Source organism: Cebus imitator, unplaced genomic scaffold (assembly GCF_001604975.1).
Source record: "Cebus imitator isolate Cc_AM_T3 unplaced genomic scaffold, Cebus_imitator-1.0 Scaffold50, whole genome shotgun sequence".
Classification (NCBI taxonomy): domain Eukaryota; kingdom Metazoa; phylum Chordata; class Mammalia; order Primates; family Cebidae; genus Cebus; species Cebus imitator.
In genome coordinates this window covers 6,645,701-6,659,743 of record NW_016107365.1, presented here as the reverse complement: position 1 = coordinate 6,659,743, position 14,043 = coordinate 6,645,701, and the positions used below count along the sequence as shown (strand labels likewise).

The window sequence follows — 14,043 nt, the reverse complement described above, 5'->3', positions numbered from 1 at the left end:
TTCCTTAACAGAGGGTTATACTTTCCCACCCGCTGACAGCTAGCTTTGACCAACAGAATGTGAGCAGAACTGAGGTATGCAGTACGTGAGTTTTAAGAGCAGATTGTACCACTCCTGTACAAGAGCTAATTGTTAACATTTCCAGGAACTTGGCAAGTCACTTGTTAGACTGTTTGTAGCCTGAAATCGGCCATGGTGGGAGTATTTACATCATAGAAATAACAAATAGAAATAGTCCTGCAAATCAGGACTTCCCCTTCTCCCTCAAAGCTGATTTGCCAGCCCAGCAGGGAGCATGGCCCAGAAAAGTTCATCTTTCAGCCTGGAGAGAAAACTGGTGGAGTACTGTGAAAGCTCCCTGCAGCCACAGTAATTCTCTTGAGCAATGGACCTTTAAGCCATTGAGTTGCAAGGGTTGTTCCTTACCTGAGCATAATCTAGGCAAAGCTGGTACTGTACACCATGTTGGTGTTTTGGTTAAGACCAACAAGCGCCACCTTCATCTGTCCCGACCTAGGTTAGAGGAATTTCTTCTAATAACTTGTGACATCACGCGCCTGGAGCCTGCAAGGATGCAAACTGCGCTCGGAGACTCCGGCCCGGGAATCCAGGTCTTGGAAGGTTAATGCAAAGTTGTAAAACAATAGTTACATTTGAACCACACTCAGCTGCTGCGTCATCTTAAAACCCTGGCCAACACAAGTCTGTCGCTCGCGGACCTTGGTGGTGTCAGAGCGACTCCCCTCCCGCTTTCGGGTGAAGGCCCCACGTGACGGCCCCCCTTTCCCCGCAGACGCGTGAATGGAGCGCTGTGTCTTTAAGGGGGAAGCGCGGAGGTTTCCGTCCGGGACAAAATGTCAGCGAGGCGCCTGGAGGGGGATCGGCCCTCCCGGACTCCCGACCCGCCGCCGGCTCCGGCCGCGCTTCGCGGGTGACGGGGTGAGTGTGGGCTTCGAGACTCGGTGGGCGAGGCGGGGCGGGCCGGGCCGGGCGGCGGGGAGCACAAGTGAGCAGCGCCCGCAGACGCCGCCGCCGGCCTCCCGGGCCCGCGTGCGGGGCGTGCCCTCCTCCCAGGCCGCTGCCGCGATCGAGAGGAGGCAGGTGGGCCCGGGACTGCGCGGCAAGCCCCGCTCGCCGTCTTCCTGCGCCTCGTTCTCGCTCCTTCCCTACACTCCCCTTTCGACAAGCGCGTTGGGAATATGGAAACTGCTCGCCACTCTCCAGCTCTCCCTTTATTAAAGTTGTCTGATTGCAGTCTTTTCACTGGGCATAGTGGCTGGGCGCCCTGCAGTGGGTTCTTTCTGTAATTGGGACTCTCTTGATGTCGCCCACTTTTGGGGGCAGAAAGCGAATGTAAGCCAGATGCTCACGCCAGAATCCCCACCCCTCCCCCACCCCTCGTGGTCCCCAAACAAAAGAATTTTCCGCTCCTTTCCGAGTCCGCTGGAGCAGTTTATGTGATTTCTTGCACCAACCAAATGTCCGAGGCTTAGTTAGCAAAGCAGAAACCCCCTTTGAAGGAAAAAATGAGTACTTGCCACCAGTCGAATTTCTAATTAGCCAAGACTACAAAGATAGGTGTTTAAGAGAAACTATTGTAGAAAGAGTTTAATACGTTGACCTAATTAGAGTAATTATTTTCTGCTTTTTTAATTCATATATTATTATGACACCTTTTGGAGGCAAGAATAGCTTGAGGCAACCGACAATAAAAAAAAAATATATGTATGCAGCAATACATATTATAAAAAGACCAAAAGCCCAAGCCAGGTAATTCTCAATTTAAAAATTAAAAAGTCTTTGAGTCACAAAGGCCTTCAAAGTAGGGCAGCTTTAAATCCCTATAACTGTGATTAAATTATGCATTTTTACAAGATAAAATGGATCACCACCTTAATTTTTAGAACCCTATCTATTAAGCAAAGTAATGCAGGCCTGAAATAAAGGTCCACTTTAAGGGCAGAACACTTCACAATTTTCATTTTAAAAAGTGCATTAACAGAGAGAAAGTGCTTCTTTGCCTTTTAAGAGTTTGGCTTATGACATTTAGGAAACATCTCTGACTCACCACATAATTACCTGTGAGTCCAGTTTATTTTTTACAGTCCATATATAACCTTCTTCTAAACTTTTTCACATTTTACTCTTTATTCCCCAATTTAGGATTTACAGCTTGGAGGCATTTTTACTTGTCTTTTAACTTGAGCTAAACCTTCAGCCTGGTGATTCCAGATTCATTTTTCTAATTGTCTGGATCTGTTTATAAATAGATTAATATATGGCAATTAATAGTTCAACAGAGATGGACGGATAACAGATGAGCTGTGATTTTCTTGACACTTCAGTTGTCAAGTCTAATTATTTGTATTAATTATTATGTTCTGCTTTGATTAAAGTCACTGGTGAAGTAAATGAAAATGTTTTTAGTGTTTCCACATATATCTGTGAAATTCACATTAGTGTGAATTTCCTGTCTAAGATCCAGGCTCAACCAACATATATTTGTTTAAAACTCTGCCTGGATAACCCAACTACAGTGAGTAGCCTTGAGTATGAAAGGACAAATAAAGGTGTAATTCATTTGCTATGTCCTTTTGAGAATATTGCCTGGTTCTCTAGCCTTTAGCCTGCCTATATTTTTTATGTGTGCAAGCATAAGTATAAAATAATGCAATTAACTTTTGTGGGTGCTTTATAGGATGACTGTCGATATTATAGCCATACCTTGTTTATATGCCCATATTTATACAGATTATTCATCCAGGTTCTAATCTCTTCCTTTATTCTTTATATTGGTATTCAGGGCCATCATACTGAGGAATCTGGGTTTTAATCTGATAGTTTATCAGGATAGAACTTCTTCAGAAATTGAGTCAAATGGAGAGATAATTAATGTGAATGTATCGTCTTCCACAGGCTTAGATTTAGAACTCCTTCCAGATAATGAAACCCAGCTATAGCGAGAGCAGAGGCATGGTACCAGCAACACTACTCTCTCTCCTTCCTTGAAATAGCTAAAATCTCCATTTGTCTTTTCAGTTTTTTTACCCTGAAATTGCACTCAGAAATTTACACTGTTAATTTCATGTTAGCAATGCTTTTATTTAGCTTAAATAAATTTTCTTTTAAATTAGGAGCTTGGAAGCCTCATTATACAACTGAGGAATTGGAACTTTATTAGAGCTGAGTACTAAGAGTAATGTGTTTTGGTGGTGGATAACAATGCGTTTGCACCCTGTGGGGCATAGGATGGGAAGGGATGCTGAACTGCATGAAATTTTGTGTTAGGCCCCCAAGACCTCAGCTCACAGGAGCTGCCCACGCCAGCCCCTTCCCTGGTGGAGATTATGTGATGGAATTCACCCTAAGGAGCGAGCACTGATTTCAACTTTACCACAGTCTATGAGTCCGTTTTCACGCTGCTGATAAAAACATACCTGAGACTGGGCAATTTATAAAAGAAAGAGATTTAATGAACTTAGAGTTCCACGTGACTAGGGAGGCCTCACAATCATGGCACAAGGCAAAAGGCACTTCTTACGTGGCAACAGCATGAGATAGAATGAGAGTCAAGCAAAAAAGAGTTTCTCATTATAAAACCATCAGATCTCATGAGACTTATTCACTACTATGAGAACAATATGGGAGAAACTGCCCCCATGATTCAATTATCTCCTACTGGGCCCCTCCCACAATACATGGGAACTATGGGAGTACAATTCAAGATGAGATTTGAGTGGGGGCACAGCCAAACCATATCTCACAGGCATCAGAATTATTGTTGGCAGCATCTCTTTCCCCACCAGATGGTAAGCTACCTGAGGGTGGAGACTATGTGATGTTCCTCTTGGAATGCCTGGCAGAAAGCATGCACCTGACCTTAGCAGGTGCACAATGAGCATTTGAATGAGAGTTGGATGGAGTGGATGGATATAAGCAAAATACTCACATTCACTGGCACATTTGTATTAGTTTAAAAAAATGTTCAAAGAAAAATTAAGGGAGCCCTTACTTTTTTCTTCTTATTAGCTAACTACAGAATTAATGATATGCATTGTCATTCGGTACTTGATAAGGAAGAAATGCATCTCACAGGACTTTGGCTAATGAAACCTCCCTATTATCTTCTTGTACCTTAGTGATAAGCAAGCTATTTTACATGAAGGTCAATTTACAAAGTTAAAATAAATTTAAGGGGTAAGGGTCTTGGATCTTTTACTCTTTTTTATTTGCTCTTTGTACTCACAAACAATTCCCAAGGGGATTCCTCCAACTTAGACTACTTATTCTGTTGAATAACATGTCAAATGGAAAAACAACTGCCTTTTAGCCACTAAAATCTTAACATGGGCATGTCTGAGCAGTAAATATTGGTAGTTTCTTTTTTGTTCATCCCTTGAATTTATATAACACTGGAGAGTCCAACAGTGACATCATTTGCACTATCTGATCTCAGCCACCTGTTTAGAGTCAAACAATCTTCTTATTTCTCTTGACAGTTGGGAAGATTGAGACTCGGGTGGGCGGGGCTAAAAAAACAGAGTCAGGTTCATTTCATTCAATGCAGCATCCCCCAACTGTCTACCCTGTGCCAGAAAGATGAATGGGATGAGCTCCTCTTCCATGACATCCTACATGTGGATACAGAATCTCCTTCTGCAAGGCACAGCAAACTACCTGACAATGAGCAGCCCCACATGCTGGGTTTCCTCCTCCCACGGGGAAGCACAGCAATGAGCTTCCCCATGGGACTGTCCCACTAGTCTCCACAGTTAAGGCTGGGCTGGCCCTGCCTGAGCTCACATGCCTGAGGAGCCAAGGGTGGTTTTGTTTTTTGTTTTTGTTTTTCTGAGACAGAGTTTTGCTCTCGTTGGCTAGGCTGGAGTGCAATCATGCAATCCCGGCTCACTGCAACCTCTGCCTCCCAGGTTCAAGCAAGTCTCCTGCCTCAGCCTCCTGAGTAGCTAAGATTACAGACGCCCACCACCACGCCCAGCTAATTTTTTGTATTTTTAGTAGAGATGGGGTTTTGCCAAGTTGGCCAAGATGGTCTCAAACTCCTGACTCAGGTGATCCACCTACCAGGGCCTCCTAATTATAAGTGTGAGCCACCAAGCCCAGCCTCTATTTTTAATTAATATAGAAATTGCAGCTGGCTGTGGTGGCTCACACCTATAATCCGAGCACTTTGGGAGGCCGAGGTGGGTGGATCACTTGAGCCCAGGAGTTCAAGAAAAACCAGCTTGGGCAACATAGGGAGAACGCTGTCTCTACAAAAAATACAAAAATCAGCCAAGCGTGGTGGGATGCACTTGTAGTCCCAGCTAGTTGGGAGGCTGAGATAGGAGAATTGCTTCTTGAGCCTGGGAAGCAGAAGTTGCAGTGAGCTGAGATTGTGCCACTGCACTCCAGCCTGGGTGACAGAGCAAGACCGTGTCTCAAAAAAAAAAAAGGAAAGAAAGAAGAAATGGCCAGACTGCTTTCCTAAAATCCATCCCATCTTTACTAGTAATTGAGAAGTGTGCCTTTTCTCTACCTCCCTTGTAACCCTGGCTGTTAGGCCTCTTAATGTTTCTGGGTGTGACAGATGTAAAATGATACCTTATTGCTACCTTAATAGCATTTCCCTGAATATAAGTGATGTTGTGCACCTTTTCACGAACTTCCTGGCCATTTGAGTTTGCTGTTAGGTCATTTGCCTACTCATATTTCTCGTCTGTTTTTCTATCAGGTTCTTTGTCTTTTTATTGTCAGTTTGAAGAGCTCTTTGTGTGTTATGGTTGTGGCTGAAGAGTCTGAAGAGGCCTTTCCCCCTCACACTGCAGGGGCACCTGAAATACACTCCGATTGTTTAGCAGAGCTAACCAGGCTGTTACGGCCTGTGGCCATAGACTGCTGGTCACTCTGTAGATACTGAGACTGAGGACTGTATGGAGCTAGAATACAGCCGCATGGTGTGGAGGACTGAGAAGGTGAGGCAGTTCTGCCCCATGCTGCCTTCTACCGGTTAAGACCTCCAAAATGGAAGGGCTGCCCAGGCAGAGGATGTCCCCCTGCCACCTTTGGAGGGGCAGTGCTGTGCTGGCCAACATTTGTGATGCTGCTTGTCCCTGGCTCAGGTGAGGTCAATGGATGAAGACGTCAAAGTCAGTGCTTCTCACCCTTGTGCCCACTTTAACTCCTAACAGATGGCATTCACCTGTGCAACACTCCCTCTGGGCATTACAGTTTTTAAAGAAACTCAAGAGAGGAAAAAGCATGACAGTAATTGGTCACCTCTGGCACTATTAGGGGCACATTAGTAAGGATGACTCTCAGACTTTGGCACAAGTAAGAGAATCTGTGGGTTTATGTGAAGCTTCCAAGCTTAACTCAAGAAAGCATATCAGAACGCATAGCAATACTCTTAATGTTATAGGAAATATTTACATCTCTTTCAATTTATAAGCCAGTCACAAAGATTCATTATAATAGTCTCTCCACTTTTGTGTATATCCAGTAATAAAAAAGGACCTCAGGAAAGATCAGATTCAATATAGAAGGAAATAGAAATTAAAAAAAAAAGAAAAAAGTATAGGAAAAATTCTAGGTAAAGTTAGATAATTAAAAATGTTTGTAGGCCGGGCACAGTGGCTCAAGCCTGTAATCCCAGCACTTTGGGAGGCCGAGGCGGGTGGATCACCAGGTCAAGAGATCGAGACCATCCTGGTCAACATGGTGAAACCCCGTCTCTACCAAAAAATACAAAAAATTAGCTGGGCATGGTGGTGCGTGCCTGTAATCCCAGCTACTCAGGAGGCTGAGGCAGGATAATTGCCTGAACCCAGGAGGCGGAGGTTGCGGTGAGCCGAGATTGCGCCATTGCACTCCAGCCTGGGTAACATGAGTGAAACTCCGTCTCAAAAAAAAAAAAAAAAAAAAAAAAAATGTAACACTTAAATCTTACTGTTTACCAACCATAATGTTACATAACTGTCATATTTATTGGCCATAAAAATATTATTCTTAAAAGTGATTTAGCCTTTAATTTGTAAAGATTTTTTATGCTAATTGGTCTTTATCATGGTTGACCATATTTAAATCAATGCCTGTGTCTCAGAAGACATGTAAATTGCCATTTCTTTGTTAGAAGATGCATAGTACTTGTGTTTTTTGATGATTCTGGTATATTTGTTATCTTTTTTTAAAAATAAGAGATATGTTAAATGTTATGCCTGATCCAGAGTAGACTTACTTGGTGGGAAAAAGAATACTTACATTTCGAAAAGTACAGTGCATCTGTAACAAGACTATTAGCAACTGAATTCATAACTTACACTAAATGCTACTGTGACTATAGCAGCTTATTTTTCCTAGTCTCGTCTTTGTCTTCAGTTTTTCCCAGTGTGTTTAACAGGAAAGAGTCTGGAACTTTGTCATCTCCACTGCTGCTGGTTCAAAATCTGACGGTATGAGGGAAATTGATCTCACTGTGCCTGGGTCTCACCTTGGCCTTGATTTTCTCCCTGAGATAAGTTCTCCGAAGAGCTCAAGAAGTCTGTCATGTGTTTTCTTCTCATTGTTTCTCAACTTTCAAAGCAAATTTATCTAGAATCACACATTTGGTCCTTGGTGAACTTATTTCCTAAAGAATAAACTTCACCTTTTCCTGTATTCCCTTTTCTTTGATAGGTTATTGCAGTGGAGAATTATTTTCCTAATAAAAAATTGCAGTGGTAGTCATTGCATTATGTTTGGATCCCTTTAACACATTTTGTGTTGAACAAAGCAAGACATTATTACTTTTATCTCTTTTTCTTTCTTAATTAAAAGTATTGACCAAACTCTGTATCTTGCAAATATGTAGAGGGGACCTTTTAGTTCGGATGAACAATAAAGAAAACTAATTTTATTTGTTTTATGCCTAGGGTATCTAAGAAAGGGTTAGAAAAAGTGAACGGGGAATGGCGCTGGTCAGTATTTCTAGTATCTACCTTTAAGGTGGTTTGGATGCATTTCTTTTACTGGCCTGCCTGTCCTCTGAATTTACTCCTAGCACTGCTGATGGTTCGTTCCTCAGAACTCAGGAATCGTGCTGCATGCATTGTTTCTACCCCTGGAACCTGGGAGGGCTGGAAACCCTGAGGCAATGACGGGGACCCCAGAGTCCTTGGGAAATGACCCACTGTCTAATTTAAAGGTAAAAATTTAGAATGCTGCTTTGGATATTGCCATTTCCTAAATGTGCATATTTTAAAAGCACTGCTTTCAATATTGCCAATTTTCTCACACGTAGATTCTTTTTAATAATCAAAAAAAACATTTTTATCTTGAAAAACATACAGTCATTGAAAGCTTTTTAAAAGGCTGTTCACCAGTGGCTCTTCCACTCCTGAAGTTTAAGAAACAAAATTTTCATTCCCAAAGCTTTCTTTTCTGGTCATTGCTGAAGTGTGCTGTACAGAACCCAGAAAAGATTACAGAAGGCAGCCTGGCTGGTATTCTGAAGACAATACCTTTTCGTCGCTGTTGTTGTTAAGAAAGCGGACACTGGTTAAAGCTAATACCTAGACACACAGCACGGAGTTGGCTAGTTCTGTTCAAGCAGCTTAGCCTCCCGCCATTAGTATAAATACTTGTTGACTGGGGACCCACTTGATTTCAAAGAGGATTCCTAGAATAGGAAGGGCTATACGGTTTTTTTCTTGAGGAATCAACACTCAATACTGAAGATTAATTAGAAAGAAACCTAGACATCGTCCCACACTATAGGATTTTTATGGGTAAGAAAATGGAGGGCGGCATGGTTTCTTAGGCTAACTGTAGTCTAGGAGCTGTGTGCGTGATCCTAACATTATTATTCTTCCCCTGCTCCCCAGCGTGCGGGCGTCGCAGAATGAGGAGTGGCGAGCCGGGCTGCATCATGGACGAGGCCAGCGGGCGGGACGACGCGGCGGCGCAGGGCGGTCGGTGTCCGGGACTGGGGCCGGCGCCGACGCCTCCCGGCCGCCTAGGGGCGCCGTACTCCGAAGCCTGGGGCTACTTCCACCTAGCGCCGGCGCGCCCCGGGCACCCGTCGGGCCACTGGGCCACCTGCCGTCTGTGCGGGGAGCAGGTGGGCCGCGGCCCGGGCTTCCACGCGGGGACCTCGGCGCTGTGGAGGCACCTGAAGAGTGCGCACCGGCGGGAGCTGGAGAGCAGCGGCCCCCGACGCTCGCCACCGGCCGCGCCCTGCCCGCCGCCAGCCGGTCCTGCCGTGGCCCCTGAGGGCGACTGGGCGCGCCTGCTGGAGCAGATGGGCGCGCTGGCCGTGCGCGGCAGCCGGTGGGAACGCGAGCTGGAGCGGCGCGAGGCGGCCGTGGAGCTGGGCGAGCGCGCCCTGGAGCGGAGGCGGAGGGCGCTGCAGGAGGAGGAGCGCGCCGCGGCCCAGGCGCGCCGGGAGCTGCAGGCCGAGCGGGAGGCGCTGCAGGCGCGGCTGCGGGAGGTGAGCCGCCGAGAGGGCGCCCTGGGCTGGGCTCCAGCCGCGCCGCTGCTGAAGGACGACCCCGAGGGGGACCGGGACGGCTGCGTTATCACGAAGGTTCTCCTGTAGGGGACTGACCACTTCCCAACCCCAGGCCGTCTCTTCTCCGACCTACACCTTAGCCCCCGCTGGGACCGGGACTGAGGCCGAGCCCGCAGCTGCTACCCACTCGGAAGCTCCCGCTAACTGTAGGGCCTTCCACGCCCTAAGGCTTCAGCTTAAGAAGCATTTCGAAGCCAAAGCAGAACCAAAACTCACTTCCACGGGGTCACCTGAGGTGCCTGGGTAGTCTTTCGTAGGCATGCATCCAGAGAATGGGGTGGCACGTGGGACACTGGAGAGCTCCAGCAGCTCCGTGAACCCACACCACCCAGTGTCATGACGGCTTAGGGCTGGGAACCTGAACCTGGTGACTTTGAAAGGATAGAGCTTCATTCCGTACCAAAGACTTATCATACCACGTGCCTATACACCCAGCCCAAGGTAGAGGGTGTGCGGAAATGAGAAAGCTTTTTACCCCAAAAAAGAGTTCCTAATGCATAATCTGCCCAACACCAAGTTCTGAAGGCGGAAGAGGGGCACATCCCCTCTAGTTTCCATGACTGCTCTAGACCCGCACCATCTCTAGCCCTCTTCGGGGCAGTCCCAGAGAGCCCCCCTTTTTACTCCCCGTTATTCAACCAATACCAGGTGCACTCTGTCTCCCCTCGGCCGTCCTTTCCTTGGTTCTGACCCAATGGCAAGTGTGGCACCTATGTCCACTTTCGGGCCTCATATCTGCCACCTTGGCAAGACATCACCTCATCCCCTTGTCACTAGGAAGAGCGGTTTCTTCCCCACATGTCGTCATAGTCCTCACCTCTGGGCCAAGGGAGAAAGCAACCCTCCCACTTAAGGTCACATCTTCCTGTCATTTTCCATACCATTCCTCTGCCACGTTTACTGGGTCTTTCCTCCTGTTATTCCCCATTTCTCTATCTCAGTCCCTCCCTTTCCCCCAGGCTCTTCTTCCTCAGCAATGCTCAGTCTCCCTTTCTTACTGAAAAGACTCAGCCCGGAAAGGCCAACAAGTCCTTGCCGCCTATACTTCCTCCTGTTTTTACACCTTCACTCTGGGTCAGTTTTCTATGCTACACTGGACTATTTCCAAGCTGCCACAATCTCCCAGTGACCAAATAATGATGGTCTGTTTGCTGTCTTCATTTTGCTTAATCTCTCCCTTCTTGAAATTGCTCCCTTGGTAGGTGGATCCTGTTTTCCTCCAAATAATTCCTTTTCCTGTTGTGTACTGGTTGTCAGTTTTTCCACAGGCCTCTTTTTCTCATTTTTTTTATATTGAAAAATTCCACACATTCAGAAAAAGTTGAAAGGCTAGCACAATGAATACTAAGACACATACCCTCCACCTGGATTGAATGGTTGCTAACATTTTGCCAGATTTACTGTTCTCTCCACCTCATGCATGTGTACATATAATGACATTTCACCCCTATTTCCTCACAGATTTCCTGAGAACAAAGACATGCCTAAAAATATAAACAGTAACTTCTTTATAGCCTCTAATATAGCGCCCTTAATCAGTGTTCAACAACTGTCTCCAGAATGTTTGTCTTTAAAAAAAAAACAAAACAAAACACCACCAGGTCAAATCAAGGCTCATACATTCTTTTGGTTTCAACTCTGTCGTCACTTACAGTCTAGAACAACCCCAACATATTTTCTCATGACACTTTTGAAGCATCCAGGCCAGCTGTCTTAGCAAATGTCGTCTATTCTGGATGTGTCTGATTGCTTCCTTAGGCCTATGTCTACACTCCACTTGTGGCACATCTCCCTGCAGAGTTGTAATCTCTGGGCCAGGGACTGTTGAATATCTCCGGGCCGAGTGTTCTCCCCGGGCCTGGTCCTTCATGCCCAAACCCTTGCTGCATGTCTCCACCCGTCCTTGCACATCCTGCCTCTACCAGTAGGAGGGCCAAATCTATTCAACCCCACATCCCACCCCTCACCTGATAACTAACATCTACTGGGCACTAACAACATATCGGGCACATACTACACACTTAACATGCATTAATTATCTCATTTTACTCTCACATAGCAGCTCCATGGTAACACTGCTAGCTTTACAGCTAAGGAACTAAGCTAGAAAGGGGTTCAGTAGCCTGTGCAAGACCACAGCTGGCCAGCGGAAGTGGGATCCCACTGTAGACAGTCTCTCCCACAGATGCCATGCTGCCACTGTACCGCCATGTTCTACTTTGAGAGAGCTCTGCTTCCCTCCGTCTATGCAGGTGACACCTGTTTCCTTCCTAACTCCAACTAATTAATTCCAGTTAATTGAGTTGACTGGAATTAGTGACATTAATATTTACTGAGCCTTCAGTATGCATCATCAGAGGTGTGCTAAATGCTTTACTACAACAATTACCTGCCATGAAGCAACCCCATGACATAGGTGCTACTATGCCCATTTTGTAGATGAGACAAGTTCAGGGGAGTTAGTAACACCTTCAAGTCATACAGCCGCTAAGAATCTGTGTGGGGTTTGAATGCTGGGTGCCTGCTCTGCTAAGTCTATTTGTACAAAATACTGCACTGCCTTCCTGATGCCTGCCAAGCCCATTTTATCATGCATCTTCCAATCCTTGTTTCGCCCAACTGTCCCTTACCTGAGTCACAATTTGGCCAAAGCCAAAGGGATTGTTCTAGGCCAATATTGATTTATTGTATAACTCTTCCTGCCCAAAAGCCTCCAAGATCACCTGTCAATCACCTCCTTATTAGAGTGCAAGCTCTGACTCTGTCACGTGACATTCAAGTCCCCCTCGACCCCCGTGCCAGTCTTATTGTCCCCTCCCCTACATATGCTCTATGCTCCAGCCAAATTGGACTCTGTTCTTCCTGACATGACCTGGTATTGGCAACTCTATGCCTCAATTTGCCTTCCCTCCACTTTAAAAAGCCCCTTCAGTCTCTTGGTACAAAAAAAGAAAAATCCCACCCATTTTCTAAAACCACGCTTTCCTTGATTTACTCTCATGTGACGACATTTCTTACTTCTCTGGTCTCCTAGCATTTTATGTCCCACAACCCTCAGGACAGGTCAGCTAGTGTATGGCTATGGGTTTGTATCTTACCTCCGCTGCCAGACCCTGAGCCCTTGGGGGAAGTATACTCACCCCACTCCCACAGTGCCTTGCAGTCCATAACTGCTCAATACATATTTGAGGTGCTGAACCCATTCAGTGTTGAAGATTTTTACAAGTTAGTTTTCCTGTAATTATTAATATAATCATTTATCTTTAATTCTGAGTAAAAAAACAAATAGCTTAAAAGGAAATAATTTTTTAAACTGTTTAGTCAGTAAAGATTTAATGCATCAGTTACTGGGCTGTTTGGTTTCAATCCAATCAACCAACTATTCTGGTATGTAAATGTACTTTGTTATTATACAAATAACACTAAATGTATTGCCTCAATCTAGGAAGAAGAACAGAAAAAATACCCCAAAGTCCTGTCACCTCTGTAAAACTGCTATTCACATTTTAATAGCATTTAATCTTTTGTCTTTTGCAATTTTTACATTACTCTAGTAATAGTTAAATTATTTTCAAGTATTGGAATGTAACTTCTCCATATGGACTTATAAATTGAGCTAGATGATCTGAATTTCCTGTTTAGAAGGAAAAAAAAAAAAAAAAAAAAAAAAACCTTCCACAAATGTTAAATCTTCTATTTCATCAATTGTAAAAACCATTAAAACATAGCAAAGATTTACTTTTAGAGTCTTACTTCCTCAAAGATGGCTAGCGTGAGCCTGAATGTCCTGTTGAGGAGATAGGAGAGAAGAATTAACCTGAGTGCTGAGTTAAGGGAAGAGGTTTATACTTTCTGCTTTTTACACTTCTGCCTTGTTGTAATTTTTTACACTAAGTATGAATTACTTTTATGATAAAAAAAATAATTTGCAGACAAAAAAAAAAATCCTTCAGCATTCATCTTCCTTAGTTAAAATCTCCAACACAAGCATGGATATAATCCCCATTTCCAGAAAATCCTAGATAGAAATGCAGCCCTTGTCCACCAGCTCCATCATTTGACAGATGAGGTAACACAGGTCCCAGAGAGTGACTTGTCCACTGTCAGGAGGTGGTGGCTGTAGCCTGTCATCTGACTCCAGCCTACTTAATGAGTTTCTGCCTCGGCCCTGAGGGCTCCTACTGCTCACCTGAAACCATTCCCATGGAACCCAGAAGAGCAGGTTCCCTGGGAGGATTCCTGAGAAAACCTACACACAAGCCTCAGAGATCTGCCAAGACATTCCCTTTCCAATAGAACTATTTAATATTTTTCTATCAAATAGTTGCCAAATGAACTGCTCCTGTCAAAACTCAGTATGACTTGTGACTACAAAGTAATCTGATGAATCCCAAAGGTATATACAAATCTACCCATCTAAGTCATTTTCTCTTCAAAGTTGAAGACCTGGAAGACTATACAGTTATTCCCAAAATGCTTAAACATTTCTGGAACTCCTC

The 14,043-nt window shown here is 44.9% G+C and overlaps 1 protein-coding gene and 1 non-coding gene across 3 annotated transcripts; both read left to right on the top strand.

Moving 5' to 3' along the window:
- Positions 1-826: 826 nt before the first annotated feature.
- On the top strand, positions 827-13,282 carry ZBED3 (zinc finger BED-type containing 3). 2 transcript variants are annotated; one of them, XM_017527686.2, is made up of 2 exons: positions 827-939; positions 8,859-13,282. In XM_017527686.2, the coding sequence occupies exon 2, from the start codon at positions 8,876-8,878 to the stop codon at positions 9,569-9,571; it is 696 nt and encodes a 231-aa protein (XP_017383175.1). In that variant the 5' UTR covers positions 827-939; positions 8,859-8,875; the 3' UTR covers positions 9,572-13,282. The 2 variants fall into 2 exon arrangements, with proteins under 2 accessions (XP_017383175.1, XP_037594116.1); XM_037738188.1 differs by lacking the exon at positions 827-939 and adding an exon at positions 5,421-6,119.
- On the top strand, positions 5,958-6,095 carry LOC119471115. Its single transcript, XR_005200109.1, has one exon. It is a non-coding gene; the product is annotated as a small nucleolar RNA SNORA47 (small nucleolar RNA).
- Positions 13,283-14,043: the final 761 nt, after the last annotated feature.

What these genes read in the sequence shown, in the direction of transcription:
- ZBED3 (XM_037738188.1), top strand. Translation starts at nt 6,098, where the DNA reads ATGCTGCTTGTCCCTGGCTCAG. An exon ending in GCTGCTTGTCCCTGGCTCAG is followed by an intron (nt 6,120 to 8,858) that starts GTGAGGTCAATG and finishes CCTGCTCCCCAG; the next exon opens with CGTGCGGGCGTCGCAGAATG.